This window comes from Anopheles moucheti, chromosome 2 (assembly GCF_943734755.1).
Source record: "Anopheles moucheti chromosome 2, idAnoMoucSN_F20_07, whole genome shotgun sequence".
In the NCBI taxonomy this organism is placed as follows: Eukaryota; Metazoa; Arthropoda; class Insecta; order Diptera; family Culicidae; genus Anopheles; species Anopheles moucheti.
In genome coordinates this window covers 78,609,659-78,632,639 of record NC_069140.1, presented here as the reverse complement: position 1 = coordinate 78,632,639, position 22,981 = coordinate 78,609,659, and the positions used below count along the sequence as shown (strand labels likewise).

Sequence of the window (22,981 nt, the reverse complement as noted above, 5' to 3'; positions counted from 1 at the left end):
ATGGGCCTAACAGTAAACCAGGTAAGTTTGCTTGGAAAGATAGTCATTTATGTTGCATGCGACGTTTTATCTACCCGTAGGACACGCAAAAATCAATACAATGTTATCTAAGACCCAATTGAATCGGGTCGCTGAACGAAGATTGATAAGACACGCTTCCTCATCTGAGATTATCAATGAGTTTCCTTGAACATTTTACAGGAACCGTTTAGTGTTTTTTTTCTCTTTATATTCTTCGTTCGTTTGTGTGACGAATTATTGATCCATCTAAGCAATTAACAATGAATAATGAATTCTTTATAAATAGGAGAAGCAGCTTTAAAGTATTTACTTCCTTGGATGATGCTTGACTCCACTCGGTTTGTTTAATAATAGTTAAGAAAAAGAATTTAAAATACATAACTTAACCAACCACCCCGCTTTGGTTCGTTTCGTTATAAACAATATTGCTCAAGGAAAGAGGATGAAACATCACAAGTAAATAAACGCCTTTAAAAGGGCAAATGACACAATTTTAGAAAGTGAATTGAATTCATTTGACAATGCAAAGTCTCCAAACCCAAAGGATCGGTTGCATTTTACACGCACCAAACCATCCACCATTGTCCTTGCATTAATGCAGTTAGAGAGCAAATTCATTACACGTAGCTTCGATCGAGGAACTGAACGCTCGTGCTGAACGCATGCCACTACACTATTTACCTCACGTGTGCGTGTTATAAAAAAATAAAAGTGAAACCACTCCGTCCGTATCGTCGCGCTTGCCGATCGATTCCACCGACATCCAAATTAACACATCAGCTGTGTTTTGCATAGAGAGCACCAAGTGCGCTGTGTATACGTCAACCGTAACACGCACCTCTGACCTTGGCGTGATCATGAACTGTGTTGTGATGCTATGGGCGGTTCTATGCTTTTACTACACTATGCTCTCGCCCTGCAAAAAGTTCTCTTTCTCGCGCATTAGCTCTCGTTTGCTGTTGTGACATCGCAAAACATAGACATAAGCTAAAAAGACCAAAGTCTTGGGACGCTTCCCAAGAGACATAGCAGATGGGTTGGTTGACTACAAATGTAGCATTATCGGGTTAAAATTGTGAAGCATCGCACAAACACTTTGGGGCAAAGTATTAATGTGCGTATGCGATGTGGGAGCTCCCATTAGCTTTGGGAGTTATGGGTCTGTGACGCCTTATCGCCCTCGACACTCACAACAAACCTGATCCGGGGAGGGAGATCGTGGTGCTCTACCGCTGATATTGTGGAACGGTTGAATCGAAAAGTGATTCATTTGGTAGGGCATATGTTTCATTTCCAAACACTATTTCAGTGCCTGTACCAAGCGTGCTGATGTAGACCATGTGTTTTCGACATAATGTAGAATAATGACGCAATGGAAATATAAATTAGGGTTACTGCTTATCTTTGTAATCTGCAAAAATAGCATTCGATGCGTTACAGATGGTACACGGATGGGAGTTACATTAAAGTAAACATTCGGCGTAGGATGCATGTTTATAGGGGAGGTTTTGTGCCTAGAATCACTGGGTTTGATAGTTAGTATCTGTTCAGTACTGCTTCAAAGTAAAATAATAAGATTCTCCACTTGCTGAGGTCCATAAAGTCTTCTCAAATCGTTGTCGACTCATTCGTCTTTTTACCCTAAATAGAGGGTAGAAAGAACATACGCAATGCTGTATATACCTATTCAGCATTTATCTACAACTTTGATTAAAGTTCGTTAAAGTTAATGCTTAACGTTATTGAGGGGTCAATCAAATCAGAAGTTGACTCTCAATAGGTTCGTGAATACTCAGCGGTTCCAGCCCCTCGGTAGCCCCAAGGAAGTATTTTTGAAATACAGATTAATTTTCATTCATTCAGTTAAAAGATTCATACAGATATATGATTCTACTTGCCATTCTATTATACATCTGGAATAATCAAGGCCACCTGGGATACCTGGATTGGCCAGTAAACGATAGAGCTGAATCATGCCTTCAAGATTGCGGTTATTACTGAGCATTATATTAATGTTATTTATGAGATTAAATTCCCACATATTCCATTGCATGATGCTCTGAAATTGAAGATCAAATAACGATTAACTCCTACTCACTGAAAGGCTGCAGGTTAACAGCACACGCAGCTAAAATAAGCCATGCTACTCACCCGAAAGCCTACGTCACTTTCCATTCCACCCTTTGGTTTTACGTTGCGTTCGGATTGTTTGCGTGCTGGCTACGACTTCCCCCATATATTCATGCTCATAACTGCATACGCACACAAACACGGGTATGCCAGTCACACGAGACGGCCGCATAGAAGCTTTGGTGCTCCCAACCGTATGGTCAATTATATCAGTAACCGGCAAACATCTCCCGTACACAGTCGTTGTTCCGTTTGGTTCGTGGACACGTGTCTCGCCGTTTCCGTGCACCCCTTTTCGCTGTTTAGGCAGCGCATCTTCCCGCTATCACCAAACCATATCGCACACGGCAGCTTGGTGGTGGAATTGTCCTGGTCGAACATCTCGCGCCGGGGGCTTTCCGTCGGTGTAGAAAACGAAAAAGGAAGAGCAAAAACATGTTAGATTTTGACGTAAGTTTCGTTTGTGCCGTCTGTTTTGTGTTGTGTTGTAACTGGGAGATCTACAAAATCGAAATGAGAAAAAAGAAAACCCTGCCAGCTGAGTGACGACGTATCCGCTGTTGGCAATGGACTCGAGATACTAAAGCGTCGTTTTTATTTGTTTCGGGGCTTACATAATTGTGTGTTACGTTTCGCTGTGTTGGTTGATTTGTCAAGATCAAATGCTACCTACTTCGATTATTTATGATACGGACCGATGGTGTGCGGAGATGACTGTGCATGAATTGTTTCCGTACGTCAGCATATTAGCGTTTCGCTGAAGTCATCACAGTAAACAACGGGAAGCAAAAAGCCGGCTTTGGCGTTCAACTCGCACAAATTATAAGAGCTAGGACCTGTGAGTTGAATTACTCCGAAGTTGAATCAGTCCATCGGACGAAAAGGACGGACAACTTTAGATTTGAACCCAGGTTGAACGTTTTGTCAAGTTTACTTCACCAGCATACATCAGAGTAGATTTATTAGGTTTCTTTAGTAATTTCACACTCCTATTGTGTACCGTTCACAAAAAGCCTGAAACAATATACTGTGTTGGATATAATTTACCTTTCGCGTCACTCAGATTGCAATTTCTCACCTTGAAACGCGGTTAGAAGGCACCCCAGCTGGAGAGAATTAACCTTAACCTTGAACGTATACGCTACTCGCACCGTGGCTCAGTAAAACTCACTGAACAAAAGCGCACTTGAAGTATTTGGTATTTAAAGGGAGAAGTTTATATTGAATACAACATTTTATGTTATATGTTATATATTGATATGTAAAAAGAATTTTGTCACAAAGTGACTGTCATTAAAAGTGTTTTGTTTCTTTACTAGGTATTTCCTGTTGCAATCGGTGTGGTGGTGGTTGTCGTTGGTGCTGCCATAGCCAACTATCTGCTAAACAGCAAGAAAGGCAAATCCACCTCCTCTGCCTCCTCCAAGGGAGGTTCAAAGGAACCCAAAACATTATTGGATCCCCAGGAAAAGTATATGCTGCCACTGGTCGAGAAGGAGGAAATTTCACACGACACGTGCCGCTTCCGGTTCGGACTGCCGAGCGAAAAGCACATTCTGGGCTTACCAATCGGTCAGCACATTCATCTATCTGCCACCATTAACGACGAGCTGGTGATCCGTGCGTATACGCCTGTTTCCTGCGATGACGATCATGGATTTGTCGATCTGGTGGTGAAGGTGTACAAGAAAAATGTACACCCAAAGTTCCCGGACGGTGGTAAAATGTCACAGTATCTGGAGGGGATGCAGCTCGGCGACAAGATTGCATTCCGCGGACCGTCGGGACGGTTGCAATATCTGGGCAATGGACGTTTCTCCATCAAGAAGTTGCGAAAGGATCCGGCCCAAATTTACGAAGCAGCACAAGTGAGCCTGATTGCGGGTAAGATTTGGAAGGGTGAAAGGGTAGCAGCCGTGTGTGGGATTGCAGTAGATTGTACTAGATTGCACCTTATCAGTGACTCTGTGCCTGCAGTCGCTGATAAGGCTTAGCCGAGGAATCTAGAGGATCTAGTTGGAAGCGATGGAAGCAATACTTTCATATCCCATACAGCGTTTCTTTTAAATTTTGTTAATTGGAAATAATTAATATTAAATTGTTTACTAAATTCTAGGTGGAACTGGTATTACCCCAATGCTTCAGCTGATCCGCGAAATATTGAAACATTCCGATAAGGATAACACCAAGCTTTCGCTCATTTTTGCCAATCAGGTGTGTAATTTAATCAAGATCTCAAATCCTTTAAAATGTTTCATTAATGTATGTGTTGCTCATCTCCACAGACTGAGGACGATATTCTGCTGAAGCCCGAATTGGACGATCTTGCCAACCGGTATCCGGAACAGTTCAAACTCTGGTACACATTGGACCGTCCAAAGCCGGAATGGTCACAGGGTAAGGGATTCGTCACGGATGAGATGATCAAGGAGAAGCTGTTCGAACCGTCGCCTTCGTCGCTGGTGCTCATGTGCGGGCCACCACCGATGGTAAATTACGCGTGCATTCCCGCACTGGAAAAGTTGGGCTATCCAATGGAGCGTACCTTTGCCTATTAGGAGCGTAAAATCATCAGGCTTACTCTGGTCCTCACAAAATGCACAATCCGAATGGTGGGTTTCAAAGGAGACAATAGCGCTATTCTAGCAGCATATTACAAAAAGAAAAAAAAACTGTCCTACCTATTTAGATTTGTTAGTGCTTGTTTGTTCCGGGCTATCTGCCCCAAGCAAGATCTTAAAGATCAAGTAGAATGGATCATGCAAAAGAAGACTTCAATACAATCGCGTAATTAGGGCGGCTCTATTAAAGATTCCTTGTAAAGGAATGATCGTACGCGGTTTAGAGCTAGTTACAAAACATTAATAACAACACACAAACGAAAACATCACATTTTGGCGCCACTCACCCGTCGTTTTATAGCACCATCCCGTAAAAGTGGCGTCATTTCATGAACCGGTTAGGATATTAGCGGCTGTAGCTCCTGTTATGTGCGATGCTTTCGGACTTGTTAAGAGCTATAAGCTTCTCAGTGATTATTTAAACGGTGTCGTTCCAGACGAGACGAAATAAAAGCGAAACTCTCTAGATCTTAACTAACCTGCGGTGTGTAGTACACACAGCGTAGCTGTGTTGTTTTATTTACGCGGCTATGACACAATCAAGATTAGTGAATAGATGGAAATCATTACAAAATTATGTAAAATGAGCAATATGGTTTACCGCTACAAATAAAAGTGTAGTATTTATCAAAACTGTAATCGTTTATTCTATTCTAATTTCCTGGACGGAATGTTGACATCTTATCAATTAGGACGGAATGTTCCATTACGAACACACAGCTTCGGTGTGCTGAGATTGTTGTGCGGTGTTAATTAATCTAAACCATTTCAGCGTAGTAAAACAGCTGCCCCTATCATTAGAAAGGTGAACATAAGCTTCCAGATGTGCCCGGTACCGCCTAATGCCGGAGCACCGTTGCATCTATGATCCAAAAAGCAGAAACAGAACATTGTCGAATCGAAATGATCTCGCTTCACATCCAGCTCCTTGACCGATGTGTTAACATAGTGCGCAAGGTTAAGATCCTTTGCCGCCGGACGACATCCTTCGTACTTGTCGGCCGGAATGTCGGTGCGGAATCCCTGCAGCGAGCTCAAACAATCGCGCGTGTACGTCTCGATCGTCCCCTTGCGTTCGATCACCTTCACGCAGACGTCATCATCTTCAGGGCACGGATCGCCCAGGTATCCGATGCCGCGCCAGTTAAACCTATCACCGCACCCTGGTGTGGCGGAATTGCACCGGTAGCACCAGATTGCTTCACCTAGGAAGATATCACCGAAAGGAAAACGGGCAGGTGTTAGAACGTTGCTTCTAATGAATGACATCATTAGCGATGGCCATGGAACGGCGGCTTACTGTTGCTGACGAACAGGAGCAGGCAAAATGCCATTGGGAATATAAAAGACTTAATTGAAATCATAGCTTCAGAAGGTTTTATATAAACAGCACAACAGTAAAATATGGAAAATAGAAACGGAAAAGAATCCAACAGCGGGAAATGATGGGAATAACTAATTTACAAACACAATGCCCTGCCCAAAGCGTCAATGTGTCAAACATACCCAAGTAGCCAAAATGCTTGGTCGACGTATGTCGTTGCTAAGTCGACATTACCCATGCGACAAACTGCCCTACTGACAAAGTGGCACGATTTCTCATGACATCTCTCTCTAACACCATATTGCTGTCTCCCTTCTTTGGCTCATGGATGACATGGGATCTCAATTTGTGTTCCCCTTTGGGGGTGTAGAATGTACGTGCAACAGTCAGCGAGAAAACTGCGAAAAATTTAGACAAAACGTGAGTAAATTTGTGTAAAACATCAATAGGGAGTCCTTCCTAATTATAATGCATTGTTACAGTTGTACATCGTTTTCGTGTGAAAATCCGGAGCAAAACAACGCGCTGCCATCATCGGGTGCATCGTCAATACAACACTGAAGACCAAAATCACCGTGTAAACAGTGCTTTTTGTGCTTTAAATCAAACTGAAAAATATATGTGAATGGAAAAGGATAAAGCATGTATTTATTTTTGTTATCATTGTGATAGCTACATAGGCCGGTCACCGTACCGAAAAAAATACGTAGTTCAAGGTATATACGCATACACATACACGCCACGCTTTGGGCTTGTTCTGTTTTAATTTGGGCTTGTTCACTCGGTGACGACATCGACTAAGAAACCGAGGAGTCGAGAAGAAGCCGAACGGTTTCCATACGATTTGACAATTTGCTTGCCAAGAGGGTATGTGTGAGTCTACTAACGAGTTAAAAATGACATATAAAATCGGGATATTTCAGAATAAGCTATTTAGAGAGAAACTCTCTGTAAATGAGCAACAGTTATCAACAGCAAAGAAGTGCATTAATGTTATCGATAAATCAACTCTCTTTTTTAAATTATATTTTATTTGCGCCTAAAGGTATGCAATTACACTGTTTGTATGCTTTTCATAGAATTGCAAGAAAGAATAGCTTTTACTGTATACTGTTTATTAACTTCGGTAGTTTCAATATAAAATAAAATACAAAAAATCATCAAAATCACTCAAAAAGGTGGCTACAGAGATATTTATAACCACTACGCCTAAAGATATGCAAGAAACACAGTTACGTAGTAATTTGTGCGTAGAAATCCTTGGAATAATTAGTTCGCAATAATCAAATACTTCCCAAATAGTTAAGCACATTAGTTAGTTAGTAATTTTAATTTTGTTATATTGCAAACAAATACAAGTAGAGAAAATCATTTTTTTAAACAGTCCTTTTTTGTGAAGGAAATCAAATCATTAAGAAAGTTTGTTCATAAATCTTTAAAACTGAAACGAAGTGTATTTTTCATTGAATTCTTGATCGTTAAAATTAAGTCCCGTTTGCTTACGGTTCGAGTGTGAAAAACCATCCACCGGCATCGAAACGGTTCGCTGTTGTTAGGGAAATGGAGAAAGAACGAAAGCTACAAGTATTCTTTCGCCCTTGAGGATGAATTGTGGCCACCATCGACTTGTTGCATAAGATGCTATGGAATAAAAAAAGGGAGAACGGAGCCACTCCTTCCGACGGTAGTAGCAAGCATTGGCAGCTGTAAGTTAGGACCTTAAGTCCTTTCTTCGCCTTGCGATGCGATAGCCAGCTGCAGTCTGGTCCATTGGTTGTGGGAAACATTGTAACATAACCAACTGCACGAATAGACGGGAAAAGCGCTCCATTGGATTGTTGCCCATTGCGATGTGACGTAAGACGAGTGTTGCTGATAAAAGTTTCGGTATTACTTTGCCCACCGCTGGTAACGTGGTTTGTTGCGACTTTTATTTGTTCTTGCGATGAAAGGACAGGATGAATGCAGGGAAGTGTGTCCAAGCTGATGCCGGCAGTGGCAAATCGCGACGGGGCAGCGCTCATGATTGAGGTTATCGTCCGGTTTATGGCGAGCCAGAGGAGCACCGTGTGGAGCAAAGCGGTACGAATGAGTAGGATTTGCTGAAAAAATAAATAAATATACTTCTGCGAGAATGATACATGGGGTGGTACCTGTTGATTGAGTTTCATCCGGGTTTGAGCTGGAAAAGGCCGGTTCGGAACAGATCGTGGCTCTTACGTTGCTTTGGCGCAACGATGTACATATATTAAAGCGCTGCTCCCGCAGTGAAGGTATGATAGAATGTATCCTCACACGGGCATTACCTGCTTTGCCCGAAGACCAATGATCCTTTCACGATGGGGGTCTGTATACACTGAGAAGGAAAAACAGTGAGCCGCTGCTATGAACGAAATAAAGTCAATACAGTGATGTGCTTTAGATTTACATTTTTGCTTCACATTTCTCTACAACTTTCATAGTAATAAAAGAACATACGCTTGTAACACTTTACGTAAAGCAATGATTTTCTAGAAGATTGTATTACAACTCTGTAATCTGAGTACATAACGATAAAAATACCACTGTACTGTAAAGGCATATATGACTGACCGGCAAAGCAGATCCCAAGCTTGTAAAGGCAATATGGGCAGAAATGTGTTAAACTTAATCTTTTATCCTTCACCCGTTTGTTCTTGCGGCATTTGTTTCGTGGGGGTATTTTTTACACCATGTTCCGGTTCCTTTTTATGTCCGTTTTTACCCTCGTTGGAATGGCACTGCAGAAGTTCTTTTAAAGCCAAAACAGATACACACGTTCAGCGCCGGTACATTACGTTGGTGTATAGGTGGGACGGTCGAACTGCAACACTGTTGGGCGATGGGTGTAAGCAAGCGAGTGTATTTTATGAGATTGAATATTTTGCGTACATTGTGTTTGGAACGATGCATTGTTGTAGTTTAGGTGTTTTCGTTTCCCCCGGGGTACATTCTTTTATATACTCCTTAATGTGAGCTTTAATTGGATATTTAAAAAATTTTAACAATAAATGTACCTATGAAATACATTCTGGATGGGTTGTATGCTTTTGAACCTATTCATTTTGTAAATATTCTAAATCCGTTTAAGAAATTGTTAAGAATAAGTAAAAGTTGCATACTTTCGGGCGTGTGTGTCCAATTACGCAGATAGGAGCTATCTAAGGGAATGATTCGTGCGCCTAAATGTATACCTTCAAACGTGTGCGCCCACAACAATAACGCTGTTGAGCGTTATCGATATTGTGCTATCAAATTGTTGCGAATATTACGACGCCTAAAGGTATGCAATTAACTTTACAATATTTGGTACAGGCAGTTCCTAAGATACGCGGTACCTATTATGCGCGGATTCAGAGATACGCGGTTTTTGAACATTTTTACAGCAGGGTTAGTTTATAGCACAAAATTTAAGCAAAAAAGTGAAAATTTGGTGCAAAAAATTTTTTATTGTATATACAATATTTACTTTTATTTGATTTTAATGTATTATTTTGAAAAGCCGCCTGAATATTAATATAGCAATATTAATTGCAGAGGGGACTGCTTTTACTGTGAATTTGCTAGAGTTTGCTATGAAATGTAATAATTATGAAATCGGTAAGTTATTTTAATGCTTTTTAATTTCAACTGTACTACAACTGAAAATATAGCTGTTACATAGCTGCTGTCTGTTTTCGATACTCAAAAGCCTTATTTTTTATTTTTCATGTTGGTTTATCTTTTACATAATTTAAAACGTATCTTAACTTCTCGAAAAAAAAGCTAGTGATTTGTATTTGTGATTCGTATGAAGATTTGAAACACAAATTGAGAAGTACCACCATTTAAATTGAGACACTACAGGTAAACAGAGCGGTGTTAAAAATAGCCCAAAATAAGTGAAACGGTTGATTGGCTTTGACGGCAGTTGTAAAGTAGGTGACAGATTTTTATTTTTCTATTTACGTCACGACAATAATGCTGTAATTACATCCGCCATTACTCATCATGTGGCGCACAAATTGTTTGCTAGAGCGAAATAAATGGAAAGAAAAAAAAATAGCGTAGGAAACCTTCGCACTGGAATGATCACTGCACGCGAAGAAACGTTGTGCCGATGGGAAGCATTTTACGACCAAAACTGACGACATGAAATGAACCAAATTTACATTTCATTTGGGTACTATTGAAGGAAACATATGGAAGGAAAGGGCAACTGAGCAAAAGGGGACAAATAGGATGAGTCGTAAAAGTCGTAAAAAATGTTGAATATGGTACGAAATTGAATCGAACCTCCAGCTGCCCCGGTGAATGAACCGTGCTGGCACCGGGAGAAAGCAAACGGATGCATAGAACAGGAAGTATGATGCGAACTCAAGTTTAAAATGGAAAATCAATCTTTTATCCGACTATATTTAGCTGCTGGAGTAGATTTCATAAAAACGAACGATACGATACTGGGCGGTCCCGGTTTCGGTCGGTGTATGTATTGGCACGTTACAACTGGCAGCAACGTTTCGGGGTACGGAGCATTTCACCAGTTTCGGCACCACCGGGTGAAAGTAAACTTGACGACAAATTGAAAACGGAAAAGCGTCTGCACGAATCGGTTCCACACCACGGTTCAGCTAAACCTTGAAATGGAGCTTTCAATCAAAGTATCATTATGCGAGCAATCACCAATGATCGATACGGGGCATGGTATGGTAAAAAGACAAATTTGTTCAATACTTTTCCCGTCGCCAGAACAGATGAAAATTAATCTTCGATTCTGTGCCTTGTATTGGTTAGATTCGTCGGAATGTTTTTTTTTTTTGGAAGAAAATGAACGATCTGACCGGTGGAAAATTTTCAACAACCGTCTCATAGATCCACTCTAAGATGAACATTCCCGTTTCTGGAAAATGTAAACGATTTCTTTTCGCACTTGATTCCTTCGCAAAATGGTGTCTTTCACTCTTGGTCTTGGGCTTTGTGGAAGTTAACCATGACACGTGAAATGGTGTCATCTTGGATGTTTGTAAAATGGGTTGGGCATAGCAGTTGAAAAGTGTCATTTTCCATCAGAGTGGTGAAATAAGAGACTTTTCTTTGTCAAAAAGAAATCAAATACATGGTTTTTATACAATGTAAAGCAAAGCAGATGGTACAGAAAAACCTTTTGGAAAAAAAGATTTTAAGTTCATTTGATACAACGACAGTATCAGAATACATTTTGCTGCGTTGCAATTTATATTGATTCACAGCGCCTGAAAGTATGCAATAGCTATTGCAGTTCCTAAATTTCATGGTGACAGTATAATCCTCGAGAGATTCGCTTGTGTCTACGATTTGATCAGGATATCGTTTATACTTCAATGTTACAGAGTTGACTCTGCTTTTTCGTGTAAATCGAAAGCATTTACAAGTAGTTTTTTTATCTTTGCCCCTAAATTTTGTACTACAAACTGACTAAGTTGTCAAATTTCCAAAATGTCATTTCTCCGAATCCGCGTATAAGAGGAACTACCTGAACAGTGAAATCTCCAAACCAAATGTTTTCGGTTGGTTGTTTGAACACATATTGCATACATCTAGGCTCATTTACTACAAAATCCAACAGATCAATTCCAATTAAGAGATTAAAAACAAGATTAATGATAAAGTTAAATAACTCCTACAAAAGTCAAAGTCAAGTTAAATGAACGTTTAAATGCAACACAAAACAAATCCACCATTTAAATCCGGCATCAGTTAAATTGACAGCACAATTTCATGCAGCAGGAGCTGTTGTGCAAATTCTAATTGTAATTCTATATTCAATCTCGCTCTGTCCCGATTGAACACCATGCAGTCGCATGGAAAACGTAAAGAAAAGCGAAATAGCAAAACAAAAAATGTAATCCATTCTAATAACAAACAGAAATGGCGATGGAATAATTGGATGAGGCAAAGCATGGCACTGCAAAAGCTGTTCAGCCGTGCGTTTGCAGGGATTCCGTGTCTAAATCCGGTCCACATGGAACGTATTGCTATCGAAAAGTAAAAAAAAGACACCTACCCCTGTCATAAGAACCCAACTACACCCCATTTGTGCAACGATTAGCCGTGTTGGTGCGTGTCCTATTAGTGTATGTGGAAATAGTATGCCTAGGTCACGGTATTGCGTGGTATGTGGTGAATGCGAAGCGACGAATCGTTCGCTCTTACTTCGTATACGAAGTATCATCCAATCGTTTTAATAACGCTTCTAGGTGTGTTTCGGAGGCTTTTGCTCTCGATTGCTCGCGTGTTGTGCTGTGATCGTTGTGCTGGGACAAAGCAACTTCGAAGTAAGGTTAACAAGTAAATGAAAAGTTCGATAAGCCCATTTTTTTAGTCTTTCCGATAGTACTACGGTTACTCTGTTAACAATATTAATAGCAGAAGCCAGTATTATTGTAGTTAAATCCCACTTAGTTCATATTAGCATCTCAATCAAGTTTTTATTGGCTTTGCTTTGATCTGAAATAAGAATTCGAACTATTATTAGTTTAAGTTTGAAATTTAAAAAGATTATGACAAGATTTTTCCAACCATAACCACCATTTTGATCATTTTGAAAAAAGAAGTAATCGAATAGTCTAAAGAAGACAAAATATAAATAAATTATAAAAATTCTTTAAAACCCCAGTTTCTTCAAACAGCATATAAATTTCCAGCATTAGAGCATTAAATAGTTTCCAGTATTCCAAAAAGCATATCTAATGTATTTTTTTGAAATAGTTTTGTTAATTGTTATTGAAGTTTTAAATGTTAATTATAGATATATTTGTTTCCATTCGATTTTTTTCTATATTTATTTGTATACTAACTCATTTGCTCTTTTTATCTTTTTGTTGAATTACTCTTTTTGTATACTAATTTTCCAATTTAATTATTTATCCATGTGTTTATTTACTTATTTTATTGTGTATTTATTTATTAACTTATTTGTTTTTTAAATTCACTACTAACCGTTGGTCGTACTTAATAAAATAAATTAAAAAACCTTTATAATAATTTAAACAAATAGCAGGAAAATAAAAACGAATAAGGGTTGCAATAGATTTGGCTCAGAGCACTATTCCCACCCTCAGTCAACAAGTGAGCTTTCGTTCGGCTTTTGCTCGGCTCGGCTGACGGCGAAGGAAAAGTGCGTTCTCGTGCGTTGCTCTCCCACGAAGCATTGCGTTTCCACTCGCGATCGCTCTCCATTTCGCGCTTTCTCTCTTTCCGTTAATCACTGGACAGTACCAAGCAGCTGCCGGAGGAGTAATTGCACGAACCGCTGATAGTGCCGGCAGGATGGCACTGCCAGTTTTTCCAGGGCTGTCAACCGAGCTGGTCGCTGACAAACGCAACCATTGGCAACACGCTCGTCGAAGCCTGTTGAAGCAGTGAAGGTCTGTGGTGTGTGGAGTTTGTAGCACACTGGTAGTATTACAACCTGCCCGCCAGTGGATTTACATTCCCGGAACAGCAACAAAAGGCTCCCACGCAGGACTCTGGGGCTAGATAGGACTGTGGCCGTTCATCGAACGTTGGTTCAATAAATGGACGAACATGTACGAAGGATCGTACCGTCGTGATAGTGCTTCGATTGTTCAATCAGTTGATAGTTAAATGTTGTACTTGTGTGTGTACGAATGTGTGTGTGTAGAAAAAAGTGCGCCTGAGGTACGATAAGGACACAGGAAACCATCAGAACTCGGCGTGAGCGTAGTTGGCCGTGTTTTCACCCGCGTGTGGGAGTTGGCGCGGTTGCTCGTCGTAATAAAACAGCCGCGTGGTCGCCGCTGCCTCCGATCTCCGATCATTCGCAGTGACGCGTTTTACTGTGGCGCTCGGGGCAATTCTTAACCTCAATCTAGCACCCGCACCTGCGGCGCTCGGTGCGGAGGATGTAACGACCGCTTCCCGGAAGCCGTTCATCTCACGCAGGGAATAAAGAGCTGCGAGGTGTTTGTACCTTTTTTTGTTGCCGCGTTCGACTCGTAAAAGTGAAGCGCACAAGCGGAATCTTTTTTCTTTCATGGCAGAAAAGAAATTGTTTCTACATCGACCACAGAAAGAATTTCACCACGCACTGTATCGGCCACGGATAGGGTTTTTTTTTGTATGGAGTTTTCTCCTTTCCACCAGCCTTATTAAATGTATTTTTGGATAAGTTTTTTCACGGCTGCTCGAAAACACAAGCTTTCTTTTTCCGTTAAAGGGAAAACTTTTGTCGAAAAAAAAAAACCCCACGGTTCGTTTCCCAACCATCCCCATTTCACCCCTATTAAGCCCATCGGATAAGGATGATCGGTAAAAAGGTTCACTACATGGCGGGTTGAAATATTGGCAGAGCATAAATCATTATGCGGCTTGACGAGCTGTAAACCGTCTCGGGACGGGGTAGGAACCACGGCGCACGGTTGCTTCTCCGCGCCAAAGTATCGAATAAATCGGCAAAACCGGGTGTCGGATAGACAAAAAAAAAAACCCCCCGGACGACCCCCAGCACTCGCACCCAGATTTCGACGTGAGCCAAACCCCTGGGATGAAAGTGACAACCGGATCGGAATCACTTTAAGGGAGGGTTTTGTTTCCTCACCATTTCCCTTACAAACTTTGCCCTTTTCTTCTGGCTAGGGGAATCGGGATGGGTTCCGCAAAGATGATGGCCACCGTATGCGGGAAAGCGTATAGGAAAAGAAATTAGTTTTACGCACACCCAGCACCCATTGAAGCGCGACGCAACTCTTCGCGTCAAGCAAAAAAAATAATAAAAAAAGCACGGTAGGGCAGGCGAAAATGTGTGATAAATGGGGTAAAAGTGAATTTTAATAACGGCGCGAGTTGAAGCGACTTTTCTTGTGTTGTTGCTGGTGGTGGAATCTGCTGCGAACGGTAGCAGATGGAGGCGCACCAGCTGTAGGATTAAGGATAAGTGGCTGAGCTTTCTTTGTGCTTTTCACCTTGCGGCCGGGGGGGGAACAACTTCACACTCGCTCAAGCCAGTCGCCGTTTTCCTGCGCGTTGTAACTGTCTGCAAAGAAACAACAATAAGCTAACGAGAGCGGAAATTTTGGATGTGTTGGTGTGGGATGATACTACGTTTTTTTGTTTTGTTGAATGAAAGTTATGCAAATCAGCTATCGATATTGGAACAATTGAAATGCTTAAGAGCTCCTCCAGCTATTGGGGATTCCTCGATGCTCCCTCAAACATAAACGAGCACTTCGAACTCTTATTAACTTCCGTGCCAAAGTTTTGTCTGTAAGCGAGATTTATTCGTTTGCTTGTGCATGTTTTCCAAAGTTCGTGTCCTTTTCCGGTGCCATTGCCGGAAGGCAAGACATTAAACACGCACCAAGCAAAACCGTGGCCGGTGTTCGTCATTAACCAGTTGTGCAGGTTCCCATAAAGTTCGCTACAAACCCCCCAGCACGGGGGGCACTTGAGGCTGGCTGTGTTTCGTACTGTTTCTACTTGTTGGACGCAAGAAAGTTTCCGTCCACTTCCTCGCTACGCAACGCGTAAATGTTTTCTAGCCGGATTTTTGTTTTGGTTTTTGAGACGCACAAAATTCGTAGACATCTTCGTGGTCTGTCGGTTAAGAAACAGTGACGGGGGCTGGGTGTGTGTGTAAAACTTTGCCAACAAAACAGTACCTTCGCTGCCGCTGGACACAAAGAGAGACCCCGGCCTGGTGAGGTCCCGGCCCTTATCCTAGCCGTAACAATCATTTCCTTCTCGTAATTTCCGCGCTTTGTGTAGTTGGGTGTGATGAATTTCAATCAGTGCTGGTGATTTGACGTGATTATCAAAAGCTGGAAGGCGAAATCTGGGCGAACCACACTCGACACTCGACACCCGGACGAAGGACCAAGTTTTCGGGTGCTGCCATTGTGCTGCGCCACCGGGCAGACAAGTGGAACAGCCGTGAGCAGGTAGCGCTAGCCGTAGATTGGTCCGTCGTCCTCCATACGGGCAACGATCGAACGGACGTCGCCGGAATCTTTGTGTCGGTAAGTAAGCCCGGGGCCTCGGATTGGTGGGGTGGATTGGGAAGCTTTTAAAGTGGAAAGCAGAGGAAAGATGGTTGGAAAATAATTAGTTTTACGCTTTCGTGCAGTGAATTTATGAAGGAGATGTTTTTTTATTTCTCTTGTACTCGCGAGCACCATGCCCGAACACTGTTTGACAAGCGTGTTTGGTGAAATGTAGAATGATGATGACGATGATGATGGGTACCGTGCCAAATAAATCTGTGACAAGGGGGGGAAGGAGAGTGGACTTGAAATTTTCCAGCTGGACAAACGTAAAGTTCGTTAAAATAATATTCACAAAGCGAAGGTGTCTTTATCGGGAAGGCAAAATCAATTAAACTGGATTAAGGGAACTGTTTGTACTGTGGAGAATGCTTTAACGTTTTTATCTGTGTTTAATAATTTACAAACATTGAATTTTATTACTACAATTTGTTGTATCCATACATTTCAACAACACTCAAACATTATTCAATTAAAAAAGACTCATTCTGGGATTCTGGGATGATGGGGCTCATCATCGCTTCTGTCGGTTGAGGATCTTTCAAACATCAAAAAAGCACGATAAATAAGCATCCAACCAGATGAAAACTTTAGCAATTGTTTGTGAACAATTTAAAAGGGATATAGAAGGAAATTCATAATAAAAAAAAAAACGTTCACCAAAAGAAACAAAGCAGCGTCCATCACTTTTTTTTCATGAGTTCGTGTCCTTTTACTGGTCCCAACTTTCAGCGAAACCTTGTGCAATGAAGTGAGGAGAGAAAGTTTCCAAAGCTAATCCATCTCTCATAACGATCGGTTTCAGTTTTCTTTAAGCATTGAAAGATGATAAAGGTGGTGTACAGTATAAGTTTCAGCTTCTCTTTACGAACGGGTTTTAGAAACATTGCTTGGTACAAGAAACTGAATCTTATTACTTATAAAACATCCTTTGTAGATTTTTGTTTTATAAAATTCTTGTTGTGATGATTATTTAGATGTTTTCTAAACGGAGAATATATTAAAATAATTAGAAAAATTCAAATATTAATTGATATGATCAAATTACTTAGGCGAATGAATAATTTTAGAAGATGTGTAATTTTCTGCGCCTAAAAGTATGCAAGTTCTTTTAGTGGTGCTTCGTATACCTACATTAAGCCTCACGGTCGAGTACCGTAGTCGGACAATCCGTTATCATGGCTTTTTTGGAGAACGCATCGTCATTACTCCAACTCAACTTGTGTCACTATCCTTTTTGACGGCCAAAAAGGACTTTACGGCCTGGGTCCTTCGATGTCATTCTCATGACATGACCAGGCCACAAAAGCTTTGCGAGTCTAATCCGCTGTACGATAGTGAGTTCGTCGTAAAGCTCATAAAACCTTCGTCATTCTAGTGGTACCTCCATTGTCCTTCCACACATACGGAGTCAATGATCCTTCTGAGCATCTTTCTCTCAAACGAGGCTAAGAGGGTTTTGTCAGTTATATACAAAGTCCATGTCTCAAAGGCGTATGTGAGTAACTGAACTATAAAAGTTTTGTTTAGTCCCAGCCTCGTTCGTCGCGAGAAGCGTTTTGAGTAGAGAAATTTCGGGCGGTTCGAACGGTTCGGGCGGCCCGGTGGCATGATGGTAGCGGAGCCGGTCTTCACACGATCGGACAGGACCAAAATCCCATCTGGACCAATCCCCTGTAACAAGGACTGACTATCCGGCTACGTGGTACAATAAGAGTCGATACGGCCAGTCTGTTCTAACGATACATAAAAAAAAGAATGAACGGTTGGCAGTCAGTAAACTAGCGCTACCTTTGGACCCAAGATAGGTGAAATTTTGGACGACTTCGAAAGTTCGCTCATCTACTTGTACGTCACCCCTGTGTAAGAGAAAATTTGTTAGCAGGGTCACTGGTAATGCCACCATCAACTTGGTTTTTGTATCATTAATCTTCAACCCGAGGTATTCCGCCACGCACTCGATCCTTTGGTAAGCATCTGCTAATTAGTAGAGCCGTAAACCAATGTCTATGTCTATGATGTCTTATAGAAGATAGTCCACAAAGTTTAAACGTTCGAGTCGCGGATGGCCCTCTCTAGCGCTAGGTTGAAAAGTAGACAAGGTAGTCCATCTCCTTGGCGCAGACACTTGGTGGTAGCAAAGGGTCCTGAGAATTTTCCATCCACCATTACCTGGCATATGACGTTGGTCATTGTCATTCTAGTCTGGTACTAGTCTGGTAAGTTTGGCCGGGATTCCCAACTAGCTCATTGTGTCGTTATCGTTTGTGGCCTGGAAGTAAATCTTCTCCAAGATCTGTCGCATCACTTGAATCACTTACAGCCTAGTAAATCATTTCTTACGATTCCGATCTTACGCCTGTATGAACACTATTTTTAACACCTAGTAGTCGTTGAAAGGGTAGTCATTGCATACTTTCTGGCGTTTATTTTATTTCCGGTAGCCTTATGATTTGTAATCCATTTTATACATACGTAACCAAGTAACGTGTTTCAATCTCCTACCATTTCTCTAAACAGTAATCGTCTAACAGTTTGATACTTCAACTCCTTTATTAAATTCCACAACAAGTAACACAATAATAAACCAACAATGTTACTTTCAGTTGAACCCCTTTTCCAACAATGTCCTTACCGATGAAAAACTTCAATAAACCCCGGCCGGCCATTGTATCGAGAATAACAATGTCAAGGATCTCTCTGCCATGCAATTACAACGGTCATAGCCATCTTAACCTACGGGGAACGCTACAGTAACGCTGTCTATGCTCGCAACAGCTGAAAACTGGGCGGGTTGTAATCCGTATCCTTACGAACTTCCATGTGCTACATGAACTGCATTTAACGAGACCACTGGACGTCGGTTAACGAGTAGCCTGTCATCCTCATGGATAGTTCCATACAGTTTCGATTAAGCGTTTGATGTTGGATATTGCGCCCCGTAGAAGCTGGTCTCTTGCAGATTCCATTCGTAGAAATATCTGTAACTAGTAAAGGTAGCATAAAACAACAGCATAACAGTACACTTTATAAAACTTTTACCCAAGTAGAACGGATTCGCATTCTCATAAATGAGTGTACTTTAAGGCATGCAAAACGGAACGGAACAGTTGAGTGTGAAACGGGCATAGAAAAGCAACATTACTGCCGGCTATTAATTTGTTGCACGGTCCTGGTGCTAGCAAATGCGCTCCACTGCAGCAGCGGCGGACACACAATCGGACACTGCACGATAATCAGCAACAGTGTGCCATCGTGTGTACCGAGCATAAAAAAACATAAACCGGAAACAAACAAGCACCGATGTTAATGCGAGCGAACTAATTCCTGCTTGCACATACATCGTCATTGTGGTGGCCAGTTTTGCATAGCATCGCTCCTTTCACCTGATTTTCCTTTTATTCCCGCAGGTGTTGGCTGCTGGCGTGTAACAGTGAATAATAGGCCAACGCGGTTTTTTTGTGTATGTTTGGCTGTGTGTTTATGTGTTAAAAGTTCCCAGCGCTGGGATTGCTACAAAAAAAAAACGTTTTCATTTCGAAAAGAAAGCCAAATTTAATGCTTCCGACCGCCGGTATGTTTGTGGTGTGAGCAACGAAATTACGCTCCAAGCCCCGGTCCCAGACAGGCAGGTGGGACAGCTAGGTGTTTGGTGCAATATGCGGTAGAACAGGGCGTTAGAGCCATGCATAGCATTTTTTGTTGCTGCCGTTGTTCTTTCTCCGGCACGCTTTTCTTTCCGACCGTGAGATGTTCTATTTGCATTCGTTGCACTGTTGCATTTATCAAGCGTGCGTGTGTTGGAGAATGGTCCTAATGTGTGTGTGCACTTTTGTGGTTAACCGCAAGCAGAAAGTGTTCTTTCGCTTTTTCCAGCAGCCCCGACGACACGCTACTATGGTCAACCATCATCAGTAGCGTATGCACCATGCTGGTATGGCTCGCTTCACCTTCATCTCGCCTTCTTGCTCGCCTTCTGTTCAGACGGTAGGGGTGGTCAGGATAATGGTGAGGTACTGGTGCAAGTGACACGTTGACTGGTAAGAAAGCATGACATTTATTTATTATGAACTCGGGATAGCCGTCTCTTTAGCTTCTTGCGTAGTTGCGCCGTGCATTGTTCATTCATTTCCGTCCGTTTGTCAAATGCAGCAACGGCACGGCATGTTCCAACCCCGAAGGCAATGTCCCAGCGCTGTGTTTCGATGTAGCACTCGTACCGCTCGTTGCTTCGTGCGCTCAGTACGCTGGAGAGGTTTCATTTTTGTATAAATTTCCTCTTTTTTGTTTTTTTAATTCACTGTTTTGCTACTACCACTCCATCTTTTGTCTGTACGCAGCCGACCTTTGCCACCGTTCCCCGAGGGGTGTGAATGCTTTCCGAGCGCTACGGTTTCGGAATGCTATGGTCGGATGGCTTAAAATGCAATCAAGAATGGAAAATAAGATGTTCTGAAGAGACTTTCGGACGTTGATTCATAGTCGACGGGAGTCTGGTGTTTGGTAAATGATATTGACGATAGATTAACAACGATGAACGATTCGAAGATGAACATTATGACGCTATAAAACAGTGTTGTGCTATAAAACTATAAACGTAATTATTTAATACAAATAGTTCTTTGATTAATGGGTTGGTTAGAATATATAAAGTATTTACAGTACTTAAGAGTTCCTTGATGAAGTTTTTTTTTATGATTTCTTGATTGATAAGTTAAAAAGAATGTTTTCGTAAAAAGAAAGAATAAAGTCCCCCATTAAAGAATGAACTCTTAAAGCGATTCGGACCATTACAAACTGTGAGATAATTTAATCGATTTTATAAAACAATGTTTGTGGTCAAATAAAAAAAAATCTGAGAGGAACTACTGTGAAACTATTTGAACATCTCGGGACAAAATGCTCAAAGGAATAATAATTTTCTTTAAGGCCAAAAATTTCAGATTCGTGTCGTTATATTCCTCGAGAGATCCGTATATTTCGAATTTTCTTGTATGTCGCATTCGGAAGTGAAATCGTTTATACTTGAATGTTACAGAATTGACTTCTTTCTTTGCTTATAATATATTTAGTATTTAAGGAGACTTTTTGGAAGAAAGCACTAGCAAAATTTCAAACAAATTTATTATATCGAATTAGAAGGTGTAATCAAATGTTTTTTTTTTAATTTAATGCTTAAATTTTGTGCAAAACACAGATACCTCCGAATTCGCATATTAAATGAACCGCATATTTCGAGTACTACCTCATCATACTATCAATCATTTCGAGTATATCAATAACATACTATTTTAAAATAGCCGTAAATAATAACAGTACAATATTAGCAAAGTAAGTTAAAAATAGTAAAAATAAAAAAATAATAGAAAACACCTATTTCTTTTTTCAAGTACTCATGGCTATTCATACCTATTGAAGGCTTCAAAAACGATTGTCAAAGTTTTGAAATAAATAATACAAATACAAAACCGAATCGAATAAAAAATAAGGCTGATCTAAATGTTTTTCTTCTCCCTTGACCGTACTATCATTCATCTTTCGTCTAATGATTAATGGACAAATGATTTATGAATTCGACAATGTAGAGATATGATGCGGGGGTTTTTATTCATTCCCTTGTGCAAGAAAAACAACATCCAATGAATGATTTCACCGTGCTTTCGTTTCCTTTTGCTTATCACTTTCTTGTGTGACCGGCGTCAGCCGCAGAGAAACGAACAACGTGAAAGTGATTCTTTTTGGTAGGGATTTCGTTTTATTTTTTGCCACGTTTTGTTCTCCAGTGCGATTGATGCAAGCTTCAAACAATACGAAAGAAGCGAACGCAATCATTGAGGAATTAATTTCATTAATCATCAACCAGCGTGCCCGGTTGGGCAGCAAACAGTTTAAGGGACCCAAAATGGGACCGTTGTACGGATGAGATGAGCACGAATACACGCGCCTTACCTTTAGCACGACGATGAAGTGATCGTTTACCAATTATCATCGTCACGTTCAATGCACGCTCGAAGAAAAGCTCACCTTTGCACGTGCCCGTGGGTGTGTGTTTATCTCGCGCAGCGGTGAATGGTGCGAACGGCTGGGAATGTTTATGTTGTTCCTATTGACATAGGACAAGTATTAATTACGGTACGCTCGTAGGGCGCACATCGTCCGGAATGATGGTGCGTGGGGCCGATCGTTTGGGGCGGTTGTTTCCCGGCACGCTATCGCCGCAGGAAGGAAGTTTCGCGCGTGGGCCCCGAAGCGATGGTTTTGTGCAGTGAAGTTCTTAATGAAGTGTTAGCTGATCAGACGGTGAACGAATCAGCAGGAAGGACTAATATTTGCTCTTTTGAAATGTGGTACCATAGAAGTTAAGCTCCCTTTTCATCCAGGTGCCTCCTATTCAGTACTGTACTTTCCTTTAGCAGAATAAAGCTTATTAAAGGAAGCAATGATGTGTGGAAATGAATGCAAAGTTTATATTTGTCTACGTACCAATTTTGTGCATGATCCGGAGAAAAAACAACGCGCAAATTTTTCGTAAAGAATATTGTCGAACCCACGTTTAATCTTTGATGTTCATTGTCAAAAAATGATGCAAAATCGGAGAACAGCTAAAACATTATTTTAGTAAATATCATCCGTTCTATCGCCAGTGTTTCTGCATGATAAAGAAATTATTTACTGAATGTACTTAATTGAATTTAAACAAAACATTGAAAGAGGTAAGATTCCGCCCTAATTATTCACAATTTACGAAAAGAACTTGTAAGATAAAAGAAATACAGAGATCCATAACAGATAAGATAAAGCGAGCATAGTTTATTGAATCGCCCAAACGAATAAGATAAACGCGGCAA

The 22,981-nt window shown here is 41.1% G+C and overlaps 2 protein-coding genes across 3 annotated transcripts; one reads left to right on the top strand and one right to left on the bottom strand.

Annotated features, from left to right (window-relative positions):
• Positions 1-5,411, top strand: LOC128309720 (NADH-cytochrome b5 reductase 3). 2 transcript variants are annotated; one of them, XM_053046179.1, is made up of 4 exons: positions 1-21; positions 3,471-4,035; positions 4,268-4,365; positions 4,437-5,411. In XM_053046179.1, the coding sequence occupies exons 1-4, from the start codon at positions 1-3 to the stop codon at positions 4,707-4,709; spliced, it is 957 nt and encodes a 318-aa protein (XP_052902139.1). In that variant the 3' UTR covers positions 4,710-5,411. The 2 variants fall into 2 exon arrangements, with proteins under 2 accessions (XP_052902139.1, XP_052902138.1); XM_053046178.1 differs by lacking the exon at positions 1-21 and adding an exon at positions 2,352-2,601.
• Positions 5,280-6,235, bottom strand: LOC128309721 (uncharacterized). Its single transcript, XM_053046180.1, has 2 exons — positions 6,073-6,235; positions 5,280-5,977 (listed from the first exon to the last, which is right to left on the bottom strand). Exons 1-2 carry the CDS (start codon positions 6,134-6,136, stop codon positions 5,541-5,543), a joined length of 501 nt encoding a protein of 166 aa, XP_052902140.1. The 5' UTR covers positions 6,137-6,235; the 3' UTR covers positions 5,280-5,540.
• Positions 6,236-22,981: the final 16,746 nt, after the last annotated feature.